The sequence below is a fragment of the Arctopsyche grandis genome, chromosome 2, assembly GCF_051622035.1.
Source record: "Arctopsyche grandis isolate Sample6627 chromosome 2, ASM5162203v2, whole genome shotgun sequence".
In the NCBI taxonomy this organism is placed as follows: Eukaryota; Metazoa; Arthropoda; class Insecta; order Trichoptera; family Hydropsychidae; genus Arctopsyche; species Arctopsyche grandis.
In genome coordinates, this window is record NC_135356.1 from 34,325,683 (window position 1) to 34,352,749 (window position 27,067).

At 37.5% G+C, this 27,067-nt stretch overlaps 1 protein-coding gene and 1 long non-coding RNA gene across 2 annotated transcripts; both read right to left on the reverse strand.

The window, feature by feature from the left end:
• Positions 1 to 8,105: 8,105 nt before the first annotated feature.
• Positions 8,106 to 10,289, reverse strand: LOC143922693 (uncharacterized). The gene is made up of 2 exons (XR_013261627.1): positions 9,766 to 10,289; positions 8,106 to 9,469 (listed from the first exon to the last, which is right to left on the reverse strand). It is a non-coding gene; the product is annotated as an uncharacterized LOC143922693 (long non-coding RNA).
• A 13,896-nt stretch (positions 10,290 to 24,185) lies between these two features.
• On the reverse strand, positions 24,186 to 26,322 carry LOC143922404 (E3 SUMO-protein ligase ZBED1-like). Its single transcript, XM_077445628.1, has 3 exons — positions 25,141 to 26,322; positions 24,492 to 25,047; positions 24,186 to 24,259 (listed from the first exon to the last, which is right to left on the reverse strand). Exons 1-3 carry the CDS (start codon positions 26,320 to 26,322, stop codon positions 24,186 to 24,188), a joined length of 1,812 nt encoding a protein of 603 aa, XP_077301754.1.
• Positions 26,323 to 27,067: the final 745 nt, after the last annotated feature.

Here is a 27,067-nt window from a genome sequence, read left to right on the forward strand (position 1 = left end):
ATCAATTTGCCGGAGGGTTGCAGGTTGGTTGCGTATGCTGATGACATCGTGTTGTTAACGCACGCAAAGTCCCGTGTTGAGATGGAATGTAGAGCTACTGCGGCACTTCACCTTCTAGGCGATTGGGCCATAATTAACAAACTTTCTTTCTCGCCCTCTAAGTCCAAGTGCTTACTATTAAAAGGTTCTCTTGTTAGAGCCCCTAATATCAAACTCGGAGACTGTACGATCAAATTTGTCAACGAGTACACGTATTTAGGTGTTGTTCTCGATGTCGGGCTTACATTCAATGGTCATATTGGGAAAGCATTAGATAAAGCTAAGGTTTCCTTTGGTCGTATTGGTCGCCTTTGTGGTCGCTATTGGGGTTTGGGTTTCCATGAAAAACGCTTGGTATACGATGCTGTGTTTGTGAACTCTTTGACGTATGCATCTAGCATTTGGGGTCATCGTGTCGAATTAAAGACGGTCCGTCGTACATTAAATAGTGGTCAGCGTTTTCCTCTGATCGCTCTTACCCAGGCTTATCGCACTGCGTCTACTGACTCACTACAGATTCTTGCGGGTACATTGCCACTTGACTTGGTCGTCCAAATAAGAGCTGCTCGAGAAAAACTTCGTGGTGGGTTAGATGCTTCCGTCTCAGGCGTCCTTTTCCGTGCTCCTAATCAGTCACAGTGCGATGATCCTCGATTCTGGCAAAGTTTGAAGTCTGTTATTTTGAATTGTGCTATTTCGGCTTGGCAACTTAGATGGGATTGTTCCTCTAAAGGTAGACAAACCTATTTGTTTTTTCCGAGGGTCACTTCGCGCCTTGAGCGTGGTTGGCTGTCGCCTAGTTTTTGGACCAGTCAATTTTTAACTGGTCATGGCCACTTTAACGGCAAGCTCGCATCAATGGGCTTGGTATCTGAATCCTTTTGTCCGTGTTCTTTTCCGGAGCAGGATGCCGATAATATTCTGTGGTCCTGTCCTGGGATGGAGGCTGAGAGGAGGGTTCTGCTGGACAGCGTCAGGGGTTCTCTCATTGGCCCCCTACATCATGGGGATCTAATAATGAGTAAAGCATCGTTTAGAGCTTTCGAAAAGTTCGCGGAATGCTTTGGGAAGCTGTGTTCCCCTGGATGCTACTACTCCACTTAATTGCAAAAGCATTTATGTGTTGATTTATTATTATTTTTTTTTTTTATATTATATTCTGTGAATGTGTGTGTGTGTGAGTGTGCGTTTGCTTTTTAGGTGAGTGTATGCATTTGTGGTTTATGTGTGTGTGTGTGTTTGTGTGTGTGTGTATATATATGTGTGTGTGTATGTGTGTGTGTGTGTGTGTGTGTGTGTGTGTGTGTGTGTGTGCTTGCGTGCTTATGCACGCATAATCATGCGTACATGTATGTTTACTTGAGGTGTGCGTGCATTCGCACGGCACATCTCAGGTTTTGTTTCCTACCGCATGCGCGCTTTATGTGTTCATGCGTTGTTGTTAATTTTGTACTTGGTTATGTACAGTGTGGTTATTTTATTAGAACAGTGATGTGCGGTTGTTCTTGTGCGATATTCATGAACAACCGTCTCGTTCTCCGACGAAAGGGTCTCTTGGACTGTATTCGTCGGGGGGGTGGTGGCCTCATGTTGAGGGCTTTAAGGGTCAAATTCCGTGACCTTTAAAGCGGGCTTAGAAATTAATTCTACTACCACTACCTCCTCTCCGTCTGCTACTCAACCTAATCCATCGGTTGCAGTATCTCCTGACGTTACGTTTGCTGATGTGTGTTCCGGAGCTGCTGGGAGCATGACACCTACTTCTACATACTACTCTTTCTACCACGAATGCTATGAGTAGTCCTCAGTGTCGTGATTCTACAGTGACCGTATTGCCTTCTTCTTCCCTTTCTGCTTTATCTCCGCTGGCAAGTCTTACGACTTCAAATCAGTCATTTCTTGTACCAAAAAGACTCACGCGCCAGACTGAGAGATAGAAAACTTCTAGTGTATTACCAAAACGTACGCGGTCTCAGGACCAAGGTGGCCGCGTTTAATACAGCCATTTATTCTATTGTTGATGATATGGTGGCGTTAACTGAAACATGGTTAACGCCATCATTTTTTGATTCGGAGTTCTTTGATTCTTCGTGGACAGTGCATCGTCGAGACAAAGAGCAACGACGTGGTCGGGGAGTTTTATTTGCTTCTCGTGTCTGGTTGCGGTCTGTCAGATTGAAGAACTTCGAAACTCCTTCTGGCGAGGACTTATGGGTGAGAGTTGATTTTGTATTTGCGAGAATTTTTATCTGTGTTGTTTACATTCCGCCCGCTGCGAAAGACGATGTATGTATATAAGTTATTGTTTGCGAATATGATGATGGTACGTGATTTCATAATTGAACGTGACATATTGTTAATAATGGGTGATTTCAATTTGCCTAGTGCTAATATTCATGTCCGCAATAAATTTAATTTTGTGATTTCCTATTGCGACCTAGTACAGGTTGGTTCACCCATTAGTCCAAGTAAGTAATGAATCCAATGTCTCAGCAACGATGATCCAATGCCCAAAAGGAACTGCGATCATCCCTGAGGACCTACATATATCATGATGCATTACAAATTGAGCTTCTGTTTCTATTTTCTGTGAGAGCTGTTTCAGCTTGTTCATCTGCTGGGGTTTCTTCATCACGGTGGAATTTTGCTCGTGTTGATTCTGAATTAGTTTATAATGAGGTTCGTTCAATTGACTAGCGCCAAATGTACCTCATGAATACTGGTGATGCTGTTGAATTTTTGTATAACACAATTTATAATATTTTTGACAGTTATGTTCCTCGGTTCGTCAGTTATCCTAATTCGGAACAACATCGTCGGGTATTTCCACCGTGGTTTGGATCCAAGCTTATTGCTGATGTTCGTGCAAAATGGTTGTCTCATAGAAGATGGAAACGTAGCCAATCATTTCGTGACTATGAGAAATTGCGGATTCTTAGGAAGATCGCGAAACGTGGTGTGAGTGAGCGTTATTCTCTCTATCACAAAGAGATAGAGAGTGCTATCGTAAGTAATCCTCACCACTTTTTCAGATTTATTAAGAGTAAGCATATTTCACATGGCCATGAGCATTCATTCTCATATAATAAAAAAAGTTGTGTCGGTCCTGAGATCGCAAACGCTTTAGCTAAATTATTTAGCTCTGTTTTTGATCAGAGATCACCATCCCTTGATGCTAATTTGGCATCCCAAATTGGCATTCCAAGGGTCTCGCTTGGAGATGTTAGGATGGCAATTTTGAAACTGAAGGGGTCTGTTGGGCCTGACGGTGTGCCCCCTGACGTATTAAAGGCATGCTGTAATTCGCTCTTAGAGCCTCTTCAGTTTATTTTTAACCATATTCTTAATTCTGATAATTATCCTGAAAAATGGAAATTATTTAGAGTCATTCCTATTCATAAAAGTGGCTCTAAAAATGAGGTTGAAAATTACAGACCTCTTGCTATCATCTCGGCTATTCCCAAAATTTTTGATAATATTCTTCACCGTTTGATTCAAAAGATTGTTGTGTGATGAGCAGCATGGTTTTTCACCATGTCGTTCCACTACCACTAATCTTGCCTGCTTTTCTTATTATACCATGTCTAAAGTTGACGGTGGTCAACAAGTTGATGTAGCCTACTTTGACTTTCGTAAAGCCTTTGATCTTGTCAATAGTGACGTTCTTATGATCAGATTAGCTGAAGTGGGCTTTTCTCCACGTCTTCTTAAACTCTTTGCTTCTTATCTTAGTGATAGGAAGCAATTTGTTAGATATGTTATTTATGAATCTCCTTCATATTTTACGCGATCTGGTGTAACTCAGGGGTCCACCTTATGCCCTTTACTTTTTACTATAGTTATTAATAACCTCCCTAAAGTATTACGCAATGCTTCATGTCTCTTGTTTGCAGACTATGTTTATTTATTTATTTATTTTACAAAATCAATTAATCAAGCACACTCGTCTAACAGATTGCTCCAAAGCGACGAGTGTGCTAAAAAGATTAAGAAGTACAATAGTAAAAAATACAAGTAAAATAAACAAATTTCATATACAAATCAAATAAGGAAAGGATAACTAAATAAAACATGAAATCATAATAAAATAATAATTAAAAACACTAACTCAACCTTTCTAAATGGTCGCGACCTCCATAACTTAGGAATTGGTGCAGAGAACGAAGAGAGACATGACAAATGTCAATGGCACCATCCAGAGAATTTAAGAAACGGAGGCCGCGAGGAATGGGAGAATAACTAAATGCCACAGTTCTAGCCAAAGGAGTGTGCAAAAGGGGACGATGGCGGGTCCATACCACACTCTCTGGAGCATGAAGGCCCAACTCAGCCAGGATAGACGGACAGGAGATACAGCCTCTAAATATGGAAAACAAGAACTTGATGAGGGCAACACTCCTCCTGTGGTCAAGAGAAGTGTAGCCGACCATACCCATGACGAATTTTGATGGAAATAAGTATGGGTAAATCCCATATTGCTCCTTATAAAGCAGTCTGAGAAATCGTCTTTGGGCAAGTTCAAGCTTCACAGATAGAGACTTAGTGTAAGGATTCCAGATTATAGAGGCGTATTCCAAGATACTCCTAACTAGAGCATTGTACAGCAATCTCAAAACAGCGGGATTATGGTAGTGTCGAGAATTACGAAAGACAAACCCAAGCATTCGTGAGGCAGAGGAACACACAGAGTCGATATGAACAGAGAAATTTAGGTCACTCTAGAATGCAACCTCAAGATCAACAGTTGAATCGATCCAGTTCAATAAAAAGTTACCAACAAGATATGGAAAGGTACGATCGGGGGTGGATCTGGATCTGGAGTAACACATAACCTTGCACTTGGAGACATTAAGAGGCAAGCAGTTGGTTAACGACCAATCATGAAGAGCATTAAGATCATATTGTAAAAGCTCACAAGAACTATTAAAACTGTTAAATTATTCTTTGCTGTTAAGGATGAGAGGCAAGCCTCTCTCCTTCAAGCGGATATTAACGCTGTTTTAGAGTTCAGTTCCAGTTTAGGGCTTGAACTGAATACTAGTAAATGTGCCATTATGAGTTATAGACGTGCGAATTTGCTCTATTATCACGGATATTCCATTGGATCCGTGTTGTTGACGCGTGTGGAATCTATGGTCGACTTGGGTATCACTTTTGATCCTCAATTCACCTTTCACAACCACATCAAGACAGTCGCTGACGTTTCCTTTTTGTCAACTTGGATTTGTCATGAGATACGCTAGGTTATTCTCCAGCCCCTTGTCTTCTCGCTTGCTTTTCAACTCGCTTGTTAGAGGTAAGCTAGAGTATAATGCGATTGTGTGGAATCCGCATAAAGCAAACTACTCTCTAATTATCGAAAAAGTGCAAAAAGCATTTCTTCGTTTTCTATATAAGAAAGAGTATGGGTACTACCCATATCTCTATCCTACTCCTTTCCTTTTGGGCACGCTTGGGTATAATTCCCTTGAACTTCGGAGAAACTTCTCGTTCATTCGTTTCGTTCTCCAGCTACTGCGTGGTAATACGTCATGCCCGTTGTTGCTGGAGCAGTTGGGACTTTATGTCCCTAATAACTATGTGTGTGGTAGACATCATCATTTGATGGCTGTACCTCCTGCCCGCACAGTTATTTTTCGAATGGCTCCTATACCAAGAGCTATTCGACTTCTCAATGAAATCGTTGCTGCCGTCCCTGAATGCGATATTTTCCACCTAGGTGAGCGTAGGTTATCGGATATTATTTTAACATATTTATCTGGTGACCTGAGCTCATCATTACTTTCTTAATTTGAATGTGATGTATGAGTGGAATCTTAATCTACTCTCTTCATTTGAGCCTCGCTGTGATTTTATTTTTATTTATATTTTGTTTTATTTTATTTTACTTTTGTAACGCGACGTTCTCCCGAGTGTCCCTTCAGTTGGTAGCGGTAGTAATCTTTAGGGTGGCACCAGTTACTTTACCGTGCCAACACCATACCCCTCTCGAGAAGTATCGAGAGCAGCTCTCTCTACATCCAGCCGTCAGCCGGGACAGACCTACCTCCAGCATCTCCGCCGAGCGTCTTCAGAGACGCTCAAAGATCGCCATCTTGTGTCCACACGAGGCAGTACGGAGTTTGTCTCCTGCCTCCCCCCTCCCGCTGCTGTGACCCGACCAGCGGTGCTTCAACGAGAAGACGACCGCAGAGCCAGTTTCCCGAGCACGAGGAAGCTGTTATCAACGCAGACGACTTGCAGTCAGGAACCTCCCCGACTATATACATATATATATATATATAACTATCCCAAGGTTAGTCCACGTTTCTACATAACTCGACTCTTGGAAGAATAACGACGTATAACGCCCTCTACACGACGCGCGTAAATCCGTTCGTCACACTTTTTCTTTTTCTTCCTCTTTATGTACTATTTCTCTTTTGTTCAATATGAAACTAAGAATGTGATTTTTGATAATTACACGTTTGTACACTTATTCTTTTTCTTATTTATTATTTTTATTTTTATTTTTTATTTTATGTATTTTATTTTTTATTTTTCTGTTTTTCATCATCAAATGTAGGCCATTGTGGCGCAATAGGTTCTTCAAAACTATGAAATAAATAAATATTAATTGCGACACTAAAAATAATGAAATATTTTTACTATGAAGATTTGAATAATTTATTGAGACTATTTCAATAATCATTTTTTCTTGTCCTGTTCTTATCGACCCAATCAATATTTATACACCACATGTAAGTCAACGTATTTCCTGCATGAAATGTATGACTTGTAATGACTTGAATGTAAATGTTTGAATTGAATCAGCCTTTAATTTCTCGGCAACTATAAATTTAAGATCACGATATTGTTTATGCATATTTGCGATCATATTTTTTCACTAATTGGTATTAAATAATTGTTTATACCTATATTTAATTACCAGGCTGTCTAATTAATCTTTTCCGTGTACAAAATCAGCTCTGCTTCTTCGGGAAATCGCATTTCTACATGACCACAGAGTAATCGGATGAATCTCAAAATCGCAGTTGTGTTTATATCGCTGCTATTTAATGATAATATGTTTTTACATCTTCGCTACAATAAACTATCTCACCTAAATAATAATATCTTAGTTTATTGTTTTTTGCTTTTGTAAATTGAGTGTTCTTTTATATTACTTCATTGAAAATATGTGCACATTGATGATAGTTCACCCAAATCATCATTCAAAATCGATTCAATCATGTGAATCATTAAGCATTTTAAAGCAATAAGGATCAAAAAGTCACCCTCTTAAGAAATGCGGTTAAACGAATATTTTTTCATAATTATAATAATAGACCTATGTAGTTAGATATTTTGAATAATATTTTCAAATGATGATTTTACTCGAAAAATTTTAATATTTGTATAAACTATTTAATGCAGATTTATCACGAGTATTTATGAAAACATTAAAAAGATCCTAACGTCGAGAACAAGATTTAAAAAAAAATAATTTAGGATTTGTCTTACCTGCCCATGCATTCAAGACGTGACTTCCGGAATGTGTATGTATGTATTATGTCCCTAGTTAAAATATATTTTCCCTATCCTTATGACGAATTTGTAGTCCAATTGGTTCAATTGGATATATTTAATTATACAGGCGAAAATACAATTTCACAAGCATTCCTTAGTAATTTTATAAATTTTGACAGTTGAGTGGTAACAGTGTTGCCACTTTTCCAATATCATTCACTAGGAAGAAAATGACAAGGAAGAAACGTTAAGAGGGTTGGATAGCAGCGTCACTTTTGAATATCGCTTTATAAAAAATGTTGTTTTTGTTTCTGTCTTCGAGCTACAGCCCGAACTACCACGAAAGTGAGTGAGAGTGTGTGTGTGCGCGCGCGTTTTGCATCGAGCACAAATTCCCAAACATCGAATATTATTGATGTATTATTGATGCGAGCGGGAAATATTTGTACTTGCAACGCTTGGGAACATGCATCTTTCGTAATATGCTGTTTCGGTCGCTCGCGCTTATGAATGTATTTACGCGTCCCGCTTCTTTGAATTCTCCTTTCCGTCGTGTCATATGCATATCGTTCAGCGTTTGTTTGTACGAAAGTCTAAGAACTGAGTACTTACAATGGATGGAAGAAAAGGGAAGAAATAACGTATGTTCCAGTCGACTAAAAGACAAAAACGATATTTTAAACGAAATATCCATCTTACAACACATTCGACCACCAGGTAATAATGCTTTCTTGTGACTTAGTAACTATTATTTATTATGCAAAATGTAGTGATGTGAGCATAGCATAGGAAAAGGAGTAAGACAAGGAGATACAATCTCGCCCAAGTTATTCAATGCGGTGCTTGAGGGAGTTTTCAGGAAATTGGATTGGGATACAGCCGGAGTAAGCATCAATGGTCGCTTTTTGAGTCACCTTCGGTTCGCAGACGATATAGTTCTAGTAGCTCGTGATTCAGCTGACCTACTTATCAGACTAACACAGCTGGACAGGGAAAGTAGAAAAGTAGGATTAAAAATTAACGTAGATAAGACTAAACTAATGTTCAATAGTTATTGCATGCCTGATAGCATCCCCTTAGATGATAAACCAGTAGAAGTAGTAAATAATTATTTATATTTAGGTCAAATAATTGACATGTCTGGTAGTAAAAATGAAGAGATAAAGAGATAAACATCGATGTCGCCAATGCTGCTGCTGTTGGAAACTTAGCTGTAGCCTCCACAAGTTCTGGACCGACATCTTTGTATACAGTTCCGCGAGATTTATTCGATCAAAATTTATCAGAAACAGCTAGTTCAACGTCATCAACGAGGCTTGATGATTTAGTTATAGAAGCAGAAGCAGACAATCCCAACGAAACAGATATTCATGAACAATTAGAAGGGCGCAGAATAGTAGATATTAAATATTTATTTTCAGCGCTTTCAAAAATTTAGCATGAACACACTAATTGTACATTATCTGACTTAAATTTTGTGAAAGAAATAAGAAAAGGTTTTCTCAGCGAATATGTTTTTCGGTGTAGAATGTGCTTAGCAAAGGAAACTGTATACTCCGAAGATCCGAAACTGCAAGTTTCCGCAAATACTGCTTTCGTAGAAGGAATTATTTGTACAGGTAATGGCTATTCACAATTAAATGAAATTTGAGTCGTGGAACTTACACAAGCATAGAACAACATTTAGCGCCAACAATCGAAGAATGTGCCTTTGATGAAATGATTGTCGTTGGTGAAGAAGAAAAAAGGCTCGCCATTTTAAATGGTGACATAGACGAGGAAGGATATCCCTTACTGACAGTCATTGCAGACGGTTCTTGGGCAAAGAGATCATATAAAAGTGGGTTTAACTCCTTGTCTGGTGCAGCGTGCATAGTAGGGCTCCGAACTAAAAAAGTTTTATATCTCGGAGTACGAAACTCTTAGGGCGGTTTCAGACTAGCGTTTTATACGCGCGTATAATCTCGTTTTTTGAAGTGCATGTAGGCACGTATAGGCGCTTCGTTTTCCATACGCGCAACTCGTACGAGCGTAGACGCGCTTATAAGCTCGTATTATCCATGTTGATACTAAATCACCACTACCGGTTCGAGCGAAAACGCCGAAATAAGCCCGTGTACGCGCGTTCGGTTTTTTGAAGCGCAAAAAGTAGCGCGCGTGTAAGCGCGTATGGCGAAATGACCGTATACGCGCAGAAATAAAACGCTAGTCTGAAACCGCCCTTACCGCTGCATATGTGCCAGAGCTACAAAATTAAATATAGATGCAACTGAGCACAAGTGTTTTAAAAATTGGCGTGACAGCGCTAATGTCATGGAAGCTGATAAGTCTATTTAAATATATCTATATTTTATTTAATAATGTGTGTTTTATTTTCATTTATTATTTTATGTTCAGTATATTTGTTATCTGTAAATGCATTTTCATTTTTCAAAACTGCACCAAGGAAAGATCCCTGGAAAATATACTTCCCACTTTTATTACTAATTGTTTTAATAAAAAATATATTTGCCTTCTGTTTGTACCTGTGAACAATATTCAAGAAGAAAAAAATCGTATATATCAATTTAAAATAATTTGCCCGTGAAAGGGTTTAATTACTATAATCTTTTCCTGTATTTTAAAAAATGTGAATATTTCACTAATATATATGTAGAAAATAGATTTTAGTATTTTATTTTCATTTTCTCCGCAAACAAAATGAAAAAATATTTTGAATAAATTCAATAATTACTTTACATAACACATTGTTTTATTTTAGAAGTTCGTATAAAAGTGTCACGTACATACATAGACACACCAATCTGGAGAAATAAAAAGAAATCGACAAGTCAGAAGTTGCAATTTGGTGTGCGCGAATATAGTACTTATGTATCGAAATATGTAATACGTACATATTGTGTAGTTACGATTCGAGCGAATTGTATATCGTATGTATGAACTTGTCATGTGAACAGTGGTACATATATGAGTCGTATGGGAGTGCGTATGTTAGTGCGAGTGTGTGTGTATAGTGTACGTGTACGTGTACTAGCCTCGGACCCCCCCCGACCCCCGCACATATATTGAGTAAAAGGGACAGATGCGCGTCCAACAGATTCTACCTCTTTTAAATTTACAAAATCCAGCTTTCCTAATCAACTATTTTCTCCTCCAAAACTGAACCAATTTTAAAAAAAATTTCATCATCGGTATGAGAAAGATATTTTCTGTGCATCTATCAGCGTATTTTTTTTTAAATCGACCGTTAAATAAGCACGCTGGACTCTTTTCGTGGGTGTAAAAAAGAGGCGATTTTATAGATGTTTGGCGGCTCCTAGCTCCTACAAAAAATAATAAATCAAAAAAATAAAACGATAGATGCACCCCAATGGTGGATATCCATAGCATATTAAAAAATAATTTCTCTAGTGCCATAATTGAGGAAGGGAGAAGTTTAGTAAGTTTGTATGGACAAGGCGCTGCTGTCCAGCCCTCTTAACGATGATTGATTGATCATCGAAATAAGAACAGATTTTACTTTTGTAAAAGGTTTACTTTGTTTCGGCGTCCTGTCAATTATGATGAAATAAATCAATCCTTATTCATAATCATAAATTGAGATTTTGGTAAGGAAGCATAATGAGAATTTTATACTTACTCTACTGTGGATATTCTGCATGGATATTCTTCTACTTTTGGGTACACTTTGTAAGAGATATAATTAAAAGCATCAGGATGAAAATAATACGATAGTGTTATTTTTTTGTAAATTCAATTTTATTTACATTTATAAAAGCAAAAAATCATTTCTGAACAATTAACGGTGAAAATATAATGAAAAACATAAGATTACAAATAATACGAAATTGTACTTTTTTTTTGACAAATTCAATTTTATTAACAAATATAAATGTAAAACATCAAGTAAAATTGGACACACAGGTACAAATGCGATCAAACTCACATCACATTTACAAAATATAAATTCAAAACCCATTACAAATAAAAGGTAAATTGCAAACGCTATTTTTACTTGAAATTAAATAGGTTACGCTCTTTTGCAAATTTTATTTTTATTTATTTATTTAAATTAATCATGCACAATCGTCTTCCAGATTGCTCCAAAGAAACTAGTGGACTACACAGTTTAAGATATGTACAAAAATTATAGTAAAAACATGATTATTATACATGTTTACAATTAACATATATGTAGATTGCCATCAAACCCATACCAAATAAATTTGCTTTATATTTTGAAAAAAATCATTCATGCTGTTTTTCAAATGGAATGAACTCTACCTCAAACACATAAATAAGAGATACACACACGTATATATTCATACATAAATACAACAAGAAAAATCGTACACACCTACGTGTAAATTTAATTAGTGGAAAATGTACAGGTCTTTAAAGTTCCATTTGCAGACGAATACAACTCTTTATATACGTAGGTATATTTGTTCACATCTATTAACCACAAAATCTTCATACAAGTATAATATATAATATGTATATTATAAAGAATTTGTTTGGTGAGTAGTTGGGAAATAAATTTGTGGTCAAGCGAAGGTTTTGGTACAAATGTTGTGTCACTATGACCCAGTATGACAAAAACTACATACAAATATTACATATACAAATGATAATATAAGAGGCATGGCGACCGCAACTCCATCACTGATCTTATTCACAATGGCAATGTTTTACTGATATTCTCTTTTTTTCTTCATAAACATATTATTCAACATTAAATCTATGAATGTAATGTAGTTTAAAATTAAGTGAAAACTGTTTGGCAACAGTTCCATAACATTTAATAAATACTGTAACGCGACGTTCTCCCATCGTCCCATAGGGCAACACTCGCCTTTTATTTCGAGTGGCCACCCAGGGAAAAGCCAGAGATCTATCACCCTCCATGCTGAAGAACCGCCGCGAGGTCGAGTAGTGGAATAGTGGAAGAAAAATCGAACAAGGGTAAAGTGCCACTTCCGGTTGACGGATGTTTATCAAATTGTATACATAACTTGGTATTAAGCTTAAACTTATAGATATGAAATTTAAGTTCAATAAACTAAAAATTGTCTGAGAAAATATAAAAAACGTCGATTCTCTAAAGTAAAAGTACTACTTCCGGTACAGGTAAAAATATTTAAAAAAACATAAGGTTCTATTACATGTAAAAAAAATCCAGTCCGATTCAGTTGGCAGTTTGGGAGATAATTGAATTCAAATAATTACACCTATAAGGGGAGGTAGCATTTCCGGTCAACTTAAAAATTTGAAAAAAAAATTATCTCGTGTCGATAAGAATTTCAGTAACCGATACTAAATTTCAGTTCGATAGGACTAACGGTGTTCAAAAAATCCCCAAAATACACAGAAACACAGACACACACATTTTTTCTAGATCACGAAAACGTGATCAGTAGAGACACGTATTTTGGGCATTTTGCTTGTTCGAGCCAAAAGCCCACATGGCCGTGTTTTGGGCTCTAACGGGCTGCGCGCTCGTCTGCCAGACCAGACGCTCGCGAGACGCCAACCGAGAAGGTCTTGGTGTGGCTGGTCTACCCTTCCTGACCGGCCAGCGTACTCATCCACAGCCCCGCCATAAAGGGGCAGAGGCGCCGAGCAAAACTCCTCGGCTCGGCCATTCAACTGTCAATAAACAGGTTAAGCTAAACTGACTTTCTAATTCCCCCACGCCGCACCGTTCCAGAGCGAGCTGATCGAGACGACGACGACCACATACACAGTCGCTGGTCATCTACCCACACACACTCAGCCCCCGCAGCTATCGAAACATTGCTATTAATGCTTAATTGACGCTTCTCTACGCAGCACCGATCTGGGCGGATTCCATGGAAATAGAAAGGACGAGGAAAAAGTATGCCTCAGTACAGCGGAGGAGCGCACTCAGAGTAGCCACGGCGTACTCGACTGTCTCCGAGAACGCTGTTCTGGTAGTTGCAGGAATCAACCCGATCGATCTGCTCGCAAAGGAGAGGAAGCAACTCTTCGACGGCTCGAGAGGCAATGCATCGGAATCCCGAGAAGCAGCGACACGCAGGCGGAAGGAAATACGGCAAAAGCTGATGAGGTGCTGGCAGAGGCGGTGGGACGAAGAATGTAAAGGACGCTTTACCTACAGGATCATCCCATCCGTGGGCGACTGGGTCGAGAGGAAACACGGCGACACCAGTTTCCACTTGACACAGCTGCTGACGGACCACGGCTGCTTTGGCAAGCACATCCACAGGATACAAAAGGAGGCCGAAACAAAATGCTACCACTGCGAAGCCGAAGTGAACGACGCAGAGCATACCCTTTTTGAGTGCCCAGCTTGGGCGGAAGAAAGAAAAAGAATGAAGGAAATCGGAGTGACCTCACCTGAAAACCTGGGCAAGACGCTAATAGAGAAGATGGAAGCTTGGGTAGTCATCGACACGTTCGCGTCAACGGTGATGCGCAAGAAAGAGGCGCATGAACGAGAGAGAAGAATGCACGCGAGATGAATGGAATAAAGAAAGAAAGAACGACTAGAAACAAAGAATGAACGAAGATGAATGAATGGACCACCACTCCTTGAAGTAATACACAGAGGTCCCAGAGAGTGGAGGTCGGGGGTGGGGTTTAGCCGGTAAAATCCGGCACTACCCTGCAATTCGGACTGTAGGCTGTCTTTCGAAGATTCCCCACCTCCAGCGCAGCGAAAAAAAAAAAAGAATAGATGCTAAAATAATAAACAAAAGTGAAATTTGCATAAAATTTATAAAATTAATAGACAATGTAGAAGGGTCTTCCTATCCCTTTGCCCATTTATTATGTGAAGAAATTGAAAGGATAAAACAGAGCTTGCAGTTTACTACAGACGGTGTTTTTCCTGTCGAAACCAAGCGACTGCTTTTGTCTACTACTGCAAACAAAAGAAGACAATTGGAGCTGTGTATCCAAAAGGCTGCTCAAAAAAGCGTTTTAAAACTAGACTTGCACTCAAGACTAAATGAGAAATCTATTCCTCCGAACATTGAGTAAACTATTCAATCCATCTGTGGCAGGTTCAAAATCTAATATTAATGTTAAAGAAACAGTTTTGTTTTTTAGAAACCTGCCATTGTTTAATGTAATGTAACAGAGGCTGAATGTTTGGAAGGATATCAGCACATTTTAGACAATTAATAGAGAATATAAAAAAGTTGATCCACGCCGGATATATCGCTATTATTGATGACAACAAAAATTAAATATGAAGAGTTTGGTTGTGTCGTTCTAAAATCTATTTGGAGTCCCGTTAATAGTGTGGATGCTGAATGGTATTTTAGTAAATACAATATAATTGTTACCGTTCGTTGCACGAATCTGAAAAAATAATCTGTAGAAATATGCTCCATTTTAAGTTTTAATCAATTTTAATTGGTATTATATTTTTATATTCATATTTTTTCTTTGTATTTTTATATTCATGTTTTTTTTATTGTAATTTTAATTTCAAAATATTTTTGAATTTTTCTAATATCTTTTAATGGTTGTGTTGTCTTTAAATTGTATATGTACATAAATTTTAAATTGAACAATTTTAATGCCCAAAAACGCTAAAATGCAAAATGAAAATGTTAAAATTGACAAAAATAGATGCCCAAAATACGGGTCTCTACCGATGACCATCTATACATATTAAAATACTTAAACAAAATTATTTACTCGTTAATAAGAATATAAATCAGTTAGTTTATTGAAAAAAACGTGTAGTGATAAATTTAAAATATTCTCGATATTTTCGAGATTGTAATTAACGTTTTCTCGAGAAACAAGAATCTCGAATTTTCATAATAAAATATTCTCGAGAAATGAGAATCTCGAAATTTCACATCAAAATTTCACGAGATTTCTCGATCACAACCTCTAGGCGTGCTGTCAATTATGGTGAAATAAATGAATCCTTATTCATAATCATAAATTGAGATTTTGGCTTCCTTAGAAGCATAGTAAGAATTTTATACTTACTCTACTGTGGATATTCTGCAATTTAATCATTTATTCTTCTACTTTTGGGTACACATTGTAAGAGATATAATTAAAAGAATCAGGGTGAAAAAAATACGATAGTGTTCTTTTTTTGTAAATTCAATTTTATTTACATTTATAAAAGCAAAACATCATTTCTGAACAATTAACGGTGAAAATATAATGAAAAACATCAGACTACAAATAATACGACATTGTACTTTTTTTTTGACAAATTCAATTTTATTAACAAATATAAATGTAAAACATCAAGTAAAATTGGACACACGGGGACAACTGCGATCAAACTCACACCACATTTACAAAATATAAATTCAAAACCCATTACAAATAAAATGTAAATTGCAAACGCTATTTTTACTTGAAATTAAATAGGTTACGCTCTTTTGCAAATTTTATTTTTATTTATTTATTTAAATTAATCATGCACAATCTTCTTCCAGATTACTCCAAAGTAACTGGTGGACTACATAGATCAAGATATGTACAAAAATTATAAATAAAAACATGATTATTATACATTTTTACAATTACCATATATGTAGATTGCCATCAAACCCATACCAAATAAATTTGTTTTATATTTTGAATAAAATTATACATGCTGTTTTGCAAATGGAATGAACTCTACCTCAAACACATAAATAAGAGATACACATACGTATATATTCATACATAAATACACCAACAGAAATCGTACACACCTACGTGTAAATTTAATTAGTGGAAAATGTACAGGTCTTTAAAGTTCCATTTGCAGACGAATACAACTTTTTATATACGTAGGTATATTTGTTCACATCTATTAACCACAAAATCTTCATACAAATATAATATATAATATGTATATTATAAAGAATTTGTTTGGTGAGTAGTTGGGAAATAAATATAAGGTTTTGGTACAACTGTTGTGTCACTATGACCCAGTATGACAAAAACTACATACAAATATTACATATATGATAATATAAGAGGCATGGCGACCGCAACTCCATCACTGATCTTATTCACAATGGCAATGTTTAACTGATATACTCTTTTTTTCTTCAAAAACATATTATTCAACATTAAATCTATGAATGTAATGTAATTTAAAATTAAGTGAAAACTGTTTGGCAACAGTTCCATAACATTAAATAATCGTTTATTTTCTATTACGGTAGATGAATAGACAGATTGCACATTAAGTAGATAATAAAACGTGACAGTTCATGTTATTGGAGACGATAATGATAATTTTGAAAATTATGTATTTGGGATTGGTGAATATTAAAGGCAAAGCAAACGCAGAAAACATCAAAATGTTAGTGGAACTTACACTTTATACAAACTTTACACAAAAATTTACAAATATATACGAAGAGTACACATGTATGTAGGTACATATTTATGTATATGTAGGCTATATTACCAACTTGGACTATCGTCATCTCCAGCATCGGTAATACCGGCTCCGGCTTTTATCTGGTTGTGTAAACGATGTTCTTTTTTCTGGCTTTTATCTTGTTGTATAGCCGACAAGTATAAAATATAAAAAATTACTCCGCAAGCCCAAATATCTACTGGCTTTCTGTACTGTTCATTCTTAAGAAATTTTTACACACATAAGTGTAAGTTCGATGAACTCCAAACCTAATCCGCCTACTGTATTCGCTACAAAAGACAAACCGTCGGCAATGTTATCTGTAAAATCCAATGCAAATACCCAACGAGAAGCTCATGTGGGAACATTTTGAAAGCACAACCAAATGAACATCAATTTTGAAAGCGAATATTCTATTGGCATTCATTTTAAAAGTAAACAATTCCGACGGTTCGAACATTTGAAACCTGAGAATTTACTGCTAGCGAGCAAAGCAAGGGAGCTGCTGTAAAATTAGCGGATTTTGGTTCGGCAATTGAAGTTCTTTTGAAAAATTTATAATTGTCTGCTATCCTCCGTTTTGGGATGTGAGCAGCAACATCGTTTATACAATCAGATAAAAGCCAGAGCCGGTATTACCGATGTTGGAGAGGACGATAGTCCAAGTTAGTAATTGAGCCTACATATACATAAATATGTACCTACATGTATCTAGAGATATAAATATGTACCTACATGTACCACTCTATCTAGAGATTTCGTCGGTTGATCTTCTATCAGCCTCGCCAGGTGGTCTATATTCGTCCTGTAGCTGAAAATATATATAATATATATACACATCAATATATTGGCGACGTAATAAGAGACTATTTTCAGCCTTTCACGGCGAGGGATTAATCAATGTTGGCGCCAGCGTTCCGATTGAATTTTCCGTGTGGAGTATTACGGAAAAGGTAATTGAAAAGTCTCGCGATGAAATTTCCTTTCAAGGATCGCCTTTATTGAAAGGAAAAATTAAATCACGATGAGCCCATATCGGAATGGATAGTATTATACAATAAAAAAATCGATAATAGGATTATGAGAAAATTTACGGAAATTATTCTGAATACATTATGTGTACATATTTTATGTATGTACATACATATACATATAATAGCTTTGAAAAACATACATATGTTTAATGAAAATATAATGAATTTACAAATTCAATGTTGAACAATTATGTTTTACAACAGCGTATGGGTGGCAAAAATGCGTGCCGGAATAGCCAGCTGTCATCGCGTCGATCTGACAGATGATTTTGATGTAATTTTTAATGATAAAATTCCAGGGAAATGTAATAATTAGAGACCGGAACTAGTTTGCGCCGTTCATTGTTCATTTGCTCAATGTACCTAGATACATGAGTACATGGCACAGTTCGCAGTTCGAACGATGGCACAGTTCGCCTTTGGGATTTGGCAAAATTAGAAGGAATAAGCTTAGTTAATAGGTAAGCTGTTTGTTATTATAATATTGCCACTGAGATATACATTATAATAAACATAAAGTTATCAAGAAATATATGTGTTTAGATCGAAATCGATGTTTAATCGTGGCGCAGGACCCGTCATCGGTATGGCTCCTTGCGAAAACAATCAATCGTTCGCCGCAGCCACTCAAGACGGTTCAGTATTCATACTCTGAGCCATTAAAGACTGGAAATAATAAGGATTAGTGTGATGCCAAGCGTGTTTCGTAGCCTCAAAAAGGTATGTGTAGTCACTAGTCACACTGCTTGTGTAATGTGCTGGGGAGATTCAAAATAGATATGCGGTATCTACATACATATATAACATATCTCGGACGAGCTAACATATCTCATTTGGCAGAAGAGGAACGAAGAGGGCCAAATCAAAGGACACGTCTACAATAACGCCCTCTAATGATTTTAAATTAAAGCCCTCAAAATGATTTTAAAACAATAGATTTTTTTACATATGTAAACAACATATTATTGTATGGGCTATGGTGAATTTTTTTAGTCATATATACAAATAATAAAAACAAATACTATAGCAAATGATTTAACCAAAATAAATATTTACTTTTCTTATATTGCTCTTATGTGACAAATTGGAATCAGAAGACAGTGTGATTTTTTGTCTAGTCAAACATGCGATCAATCGTAATGATTTACATTCCAAAAGTGAGCAAACTTTTTTGCACAGATTCAAAGCTGAACATTCAATAATTGGCACAAGCCACCGCTATTTGCAGTCGGATAAGTTGTAAAAAAGAACTAATTACACAAAATCACCAACAAACTGATTTTGCAAGCGTCCTTAGTCCAACTATTATAATATCGCGTATGCAAAAAATATAATATAGTAAAACTCTTGTGTGCAATTTAAAGAAGTTTTCCATACCTAGCGGTATGCAACATGAAAATTTCAGCGAATTTTAAAACGGCGGTTTTAGAATGATACGTCAAAAAGACTTTCGTGTTGAAACACGCAACATCAGACTTTCCGACCAAAATATTAACGATGATGTAGATCGTCTATCTGTGTGCAGTAATAGAATTTGCATAGATGATGACGACGTTTATGACGATTGTTACATCGAGCCGTCAATTGTATTTGAACCGAGTATTGCGAGAAGATTAGTTGAAGCCGATTATATACCGTCCCCATGTTCGGTAAACTGCAATCTATGTAACATATAACAGCTTTTAGACGTGAGAAATTTTTTTAAGATAAAAAAAAATAAAATTATGTACTAATTAGGTACATGGACACGATTGACATCCATCGATGAATGATTCAACGCGTTCTCGTTCTAAATTTATTGGAAAAAGATACGTTAGTGATTTGAAGGTTGTCCATCGTGCCGTCGATTCGATTAGACATGAAAATGTGGCGGCAAAAAAATTTACCTAGACTATTAATGATACATTATTATCACAAAAAAGATGGAAGACTGGTGTCGATAGAGAACAAATAAAAAGTAATTAAAGTAATAAAGGTGGCCACCGCAACTCCATCACTTTGGGATTTAAATGCTACTCCCTACAAACCAGAGGCTAGCAAAAATAGCGACGTACTTTTAATACCCATAGGGCAAAACATTTAGAAAGGAGAGCTTTCCGACAAGTGCCAGGACTACCGAACCATCGTAGAAAGTGCCAGGACCATACATATAGAATAACATATAGTTATTCTATGTCTATAGCCAGGACGATACTTCTTTCTAAAGAACTGTCAGAGAACCATATGAGTAGTCACCGGAGCCTGAGGGGGCCGTGTATTGTTCAAAGGTTGTAAATGCATTGTTAAAGGTTTGCCGAACAATGGATAGCACTGTGACTATCCTACCTCTACATATGAGGCATGGGTTGGAAAAGCTTCAGACCTATGTAAATAGCAACCGGTGAAGAGGCTCCTCAAAGTATCGTAATAGCTACTCGACAACAATACTCATTGCCAAATGATGCCATAGTTTCTTGTAAGTTTAATCAGCTTTATAAGATAGAGCCAATAACGCCGAGTATGTGGGAGAACATTTTGAAAAATATTCCGTAGTTGTGTGTCTGTGGCTTTTAAAATTTCCTGCTGCCGGTGAAGCAAATATTAAAATTGGTAGCCCAACAATTAGGACGTCCAGGAGGACGAATCATATTTTCCAATGTAGTAGCGAAAAAAGAACATGTGTGACGAGGACAATTAGCTGATGTGTGTTTAGACACTCCTCTTTGTAATGGATATACCCACAACCACGTAGTATGGATGGTCTCTAGACTGGTACTCAAACTCTAGACTGGAGTATAAAATTCCTTAAAAAAGACAATGCGCGATAAGATACTGTCGAGAGGATAGAAAAAGTATTTCGAATGCCACAATTTGCAGAAATTTTTTGTCTTGCAAAGTAACATTTTCCAAAATCGCTGACAATGGCAGTTTCGAAATGATGCAATATTTGACGAGCAATCTAGGTGAAAAAGTATCTGGTTTCAAGCGCGAATGAAAGGTGACAACCATATTAAGATATGTAGTACATTAAAAGTACCAAAGACCCAATGACACGTTTCAATATTACTTTTATAATGAGCTGTTCCCACTATGTGGATTCACACAGTAGATTAATATATAGTAATAGTAATATAATTGGTCGTATTGGCGTCTCACGACATAAGAATCGATTTACTAATATGCAGGTAACTGTACATTTCATTGTACAAATTAATTGCACAAAAACTTTGGAAATAAAATAGACCACACGTGAATGGGTGCGGCACCTCGCAGATACCAAATTCTAAATTATAAAAGAAAAATGCAGCGAATTCACTGGAGAATACGATGAAACGATGACAATGATGGACGTGTGTCGTTTTTGACGTACATACAGCGATGGTACAAACCTCATCACGAGCGAGAATGCATCGGCTGGCAGTACAGGTTAATTTTCAGGAAAAGACCGCCTTTTTTCCGGTCTCCTTCTGGTATCAGAAACGATCTGAAATAGAAACGTCAATCAAATGAGTACAAAGCCAAAGTCAAACTAAAACACACAATTAAGTTTAACAATATTTGGACTTTCGAAAATACCTGGTGATATTTGGATACAACTTCGGGAAATTTTATCAGCAGTTCAGGATCGGCTAGCAGTACAGCTTCATTTCAGGAAAAGACTGCATTTTTTCCAGTCTCCGTTTGTTATCAGCAACGATCTGAAATAAAAACGTCACTCGAATGAGTACAAATAAAAAGTCAAACTAAAACACATAGGAAAGTTAATCAATCTCTGGATTTTCGAAAATACCTGATGATATTTGGACACAACTTCAGCAAATTGTATCGGCAGTTCTGGATCGGCTGGAAGTACAGCTTCATTTTCAGGAAATGACCGCGTTCTTTCGAGACTCCGTTTGTTATCAGCAACTATCTGAAATAGAAACGTACGTTTCAAATGAGTACAAAGCCAAAGTCAAACTAAAACACACAATTAAGTTTAACAATATTTGGACTTTCGAAGATACCTGGTGATATTTGGATACAACTTCGGGAAATTTTATCAGCAGTTCAGGATCGGCTAGAAGTCAATTAAATGAGTACAAATAAAAAGCCAAACTAAAACACATAGGAAAGTTTATCAATCTCTGGATTTTCGAAAATACCTGATGATATTTGGACACAACCTCAGCAACTTGTATCAGCAGTTCTGGATCGGCTGGAAGTACAGCTTCATTTTCAGGAAATGACCGCGTTCTTTCGGGACTCTGTTGGGTGTCAGCAAAAAACTATAATTTTTGACTAGGGTAGCCAGCTTTTTTATACAACTTTTTGAAGAGAAAAAAATCTAAAAATATATCCTATGCTATAAACTATGGCAAAATTTAAAATAAAATTGATTTTTTGACGAATAAATTTATTCGCATTTATGAAATTATCAGAGAGCATTTATGAAATTATGTAGATATGACCGACAATTTCAATACAGTAATTATTTTTATACTAGTGTTGGGCCCGTTGATTTCAACGGGTGGTTTCAAAAAGGAAATGAAACTCGAATAAAAATAAAGTTAAAGATATTGAATCGACTGGTTTCGGAAAGAAATTGATGCACGAATTAGAAGTTACGATTGACAAATTACGAAGTGAATACGAATTACGAATTATGTTTTGTGCATCGCCGACGTCTCGACGCCTTTGCCCCCAGCGCCCCCGTTGCTTTCGGCACCCCGGGGCCTTTGCCCCCGGCGCCCCCGGGGCCTTCGCCCCCAGTGCTCCGGACGCCTCTGGCGCCCGTAGCACAAAAATATGATAAATATGAAAAAAACTGAAAAAAATGAAAAATATGAAAAAAATGAAAAATATGAAAAAAGCGGGAAAAACTGAAAAAAATGAAAAATATGACAAAAATGAGAAATATGAAAAAAACTGAAAAATATGAAAAAAGCTGAAAAAATGAGAAATATGAAAAAAGCTGAAAAAACTGAAAAAAATGAAAAAAAAATTTTTTGTTCCGCATACTGGTTGACGGTTGATCGTCCAATATACAAATATATATATTTAGCGACAGTCCGTTTTTATATATAGTATATTTCGAGGCATTCGTCGAAGCGCGCAAACGACACGGAAAGGAAACGACGCCACAGTCGAGGGGGATGACGAGACGCGATTCCAAGGTCGCGGTGGCTCTGATTGTTTGGTGGCAAATGTGCAATCAATCGACGAGCACTTGTGCAATCGATCGACGAAAGCAATCAATCCACGGCAAACGCGACCAACCGATTGAAACGCGGCAACAATGGCTATTTTCCATAACCAGTTCCTAAATAGCAACCACGGGTTGCAATAAAGGAACTGGATATGGAAAATTCGAAAATGTCGGGTGTAGATATCGGTAGTGTGAACGTAGCCAATAAAGCTACAATAATAGCGTTGGGGGAGGGGAGGGGCGGGGAGGGGCAGCTCAGGGCTCAGCGTTGTGCACTCACCGCGATGGCCGTACCACTTCTGCCGGAAAATGGCGGCGAACATTGCGATCTGCATTAGCACAAAATGTAAAATGCGATTGTGGTAATATTGATAGAGAGAGAGAAACGGAAAGGAAACGACGCCACAGTCGAGGGGGATGACGAGACGCGATTCCAAGGTCGCGGTGGCTCTGATTGTTTGGTGGCAAATGTGCAATCAATCGACGAGCACTTGTGCAATCGATCGACGAAAGCAATCAACCCCACCCCACGGCAAACGCGACCAACGATCGAAAGGGCAACAATAAAGCTACAATAATAGCGTACCTGCGGGGGGTTGGGGGTGGTGGTGGGGGGGGGGCGGGTAGCGGCAGCTCAGAGCTCAGCGACGCGCACCCGCCGCGATGGCCGCTGCACTTCTGCCGGAAAATGGCGGCGAACATTGCGGTCCGCATTGGCACGAGCTCAGAGCTGAGAGCCCAGCGACGTGCACTCACCGCGATGGGCGCACCACTTCTGCCGACTGCGAGCAGCGCTTCCGATGTAATGGCTGGGAGTGGGGGTTCACCCACGGCGATAGCGATTGGTCGAATATGCGAACGACGCAGCTCATTTCGACGCACACGCCAACACCACTAATCGACATGCCCGTACACTAGGGCTGCCATACGTCCGCGTTGACAGGGACATGTCCCAGTAGGCTTGGGCATAGTAGTTCGCAAATCAGATCTCTCAGTTTAGTTCGCCGCTCCTAAACGAACTAGTTCGCTCTTCTAGTTCGTCAGCTCCCAGCTCGAATCAGTGAAAGGCAGATCGTTCGCTCGTTCGTTCGCTCGCAGATCGTTCACTCGCAGATTGTTCGCTCGTTTTGGCTCGATGAAAGAATAACACATGACGCAAAAAAGAAAACAAAAATAATCAAATTTTTTATATTTTTTTAGAAATAATCAACAATTATATTACTATTAGGTACTGGTTAGTTCTTGTAAAAAATATCACTTACACTTATAAAGTTGTTACCTAACAATTAAACATAATGACTTGTTTGAGTGAGATCGTATGTATAAAAAAAAAATAAAATGGAAAAATAATATTACATATTACTGTGTAAAAATATCAATTTGGACACTTTATTCGATGACAATAGTGTTCTACGTTCATTAAGGACTTGACCCGTCGCTGAAAAAACGCGTTCGCAGGGCACAGATGTTGCTACGGCACAAAATCTTTTCAAAACATACGCGTAAACGTGAGGGTATATCAAACGACGTTCATGCCACCATTGAAGCGGATCTTCTTTACGATTTAGATACTCTTCATTTAGGTATTTATCTAATTCGCGAATGCCAGCAGCAAGCTGGTTATCTGGCCTAGTAATTTTTTGTATTTCTTGGTCGTATTCATCCCATATGCAGCTATTTTTATTACTAGGTATAGATGTTGATGCGTCGCTGGAAGTAGGAACAGCCTCTGGAGTACCCCCTTGAACTAATTGTACTTGGCCGATTTTATTTCTAAGGGCTTGTACTACCATTTCACAGGCTCTTTGATTTTTGAATCCCCTCGTCTTAAATCGAGGATCCAAAATCGTACACTCTGCGTATAACATATTCTTCTCTATATCTTTTAAACGATCTTCCATGCCTTTCTTTAGCAGAGACTGCACATCAACTATTTTTGTATTGTAAGAAACATGTTTTTGTAAAAAATTTGTTAGTAAATTACACAAAATTATTATTTTAGATAAAGTGACGTTTTTCTCGGCACTTATTTCTAAGGTAATCTCGTAGAATGGACTGAGTAACGGTAAAACTTCCTCTATGACTTCCCAGTCCCCTTCATTTAAAGTTAAATCAGGGCGTAGAAGTGCAACGGTAGCAATCACTGCATCCTTTACCTGTACTATTCGCTTGAGCATGTCAAAAGTGGAATTCCAGCAGGTTTGTACATCCTGCTTGAGCTTAAGAACAGGCAAATTCATTTGCTGCTGCGTAGCAGTCAATTTATGTTTTCCTTGTGTGCTACGAATAAAAAACTCGACAATATTTTTAACTCTTCCCAAAACGTCACATATCTTTTTCGTAGCTTCTTGTACAACAAGATTTAGAGAGTGAGCGAAACATGAGATGGACCGCCAATCACCAAGTCTAACAGCAGATAAGATATTTGCTGCATTATCGCTAACAATGGCAGCAACTGTGTGTGAAATGTTCCACTCCGCCATAACAACTTTCATAAAGTCGCACAAGTTTTGACTAGTATGTCGCTCTTTATAATTGATACAACCAAGTAATACTGAGTGAAGTTTAGTCTCTTCATTTATAAAATGAGCTACAATAGCTATATAGCTGTCGTTATTTCTAGACGTCCAACCATCAGTACTAAGAGACAACGCTGGTGCTGCTTGTACCTTTATTTTTGCTTCAGCCATGACGTCATTGTGAATTCTTGACATTAAATTTTCCGATAACGTTTTTCTTGATGGTAGTTTATAGCCTGGGCATTGAGAAACTAATTCAATAAGTTTACGAAATTCTGTTTCTTCTACGATTCTTAAGGCGTGATGCCCTTTAGCTACCATCTTGACAAGTTGTTTATCAATTTGCTCAATCTTTGGAACTGGCGGTGGTCTACGAATGTATTGGGTCATCGATTGTTGGGAGTCTACTATATTTGATGATGCTGAAATTATATTCTCCGATTCGCATGTGCTTTGACTTGATTGAAGTGAGTTTAAACTAGGTAATATCGGTGTTTGTCTTTCAGCAGTTAATGGGATCAAAAGGTGTTTTGTTTTCATATGTCGGGTTAAATTACCATTCGATCCGCCCGCAATACTTATTATTGTTGAACAATGGTTACATTTCGCTTTTTTATTATCAATGTCTTCTGTAAAATGAGTCCACAAGGGGCTATGTTTTCTTTTTGATGACATCGTAACAAATACCCTATAACAAAACACATTAACCCTATACGTAAACTATTTTTAAAGTATATTAAAGAAATTAATTAATTGTTAATAGTAATTGTTATTATACATTAGAAGCATAAGCTACTTGATAACGACAGTGTCTTATTATTTTAAAATTTATTTAACGTTCGGTTAACGTCACTCTCGTTCATTCGGTCACAAACTAATGAAATTCTTGTGTAGTTCGCGAACGAACTGTCTTGTGTAGTTCGCGAACGAACTAGATCGTAAGAGTGAACAAGACGCGCATGTGCAGTGAGCGAGCGGCAGTATTAGTGTAGTGCCGTCCCACTCTCACTCATTCGGTCACGAACTAGTGAACTATGGAACTATGGAACGAGGAGTGAGGGAACTAGTTCGACTAGTTCACCTGTGGGAGCGCTCTTACGACCTAGTTCGTTCGCGAACTACACAAGCCTATGTCCCAGTTTCGAGGTCTGTGTCCCGGTGTCCCAGTCCGAGAGTCATTTGTCCCCGTCAATTTCAAAATTTAGACATTTAAAAAAATTATTCAATTATTTTTTAATATCTATCGAACAAGACCTTTTGAACCAAGAAACCTCAGGATGCACTCTCTATACTGTGGTCCTAAAAGGAAAGACGTTTACACGTCAAAAATTGTACCCACTTAATATCTAATATAATTGTTGTGTTCGTTGTCGCGTTCGGTCGTGTCGCCAAAGTGTGTTTTTGCTACTTCTTCATTGTT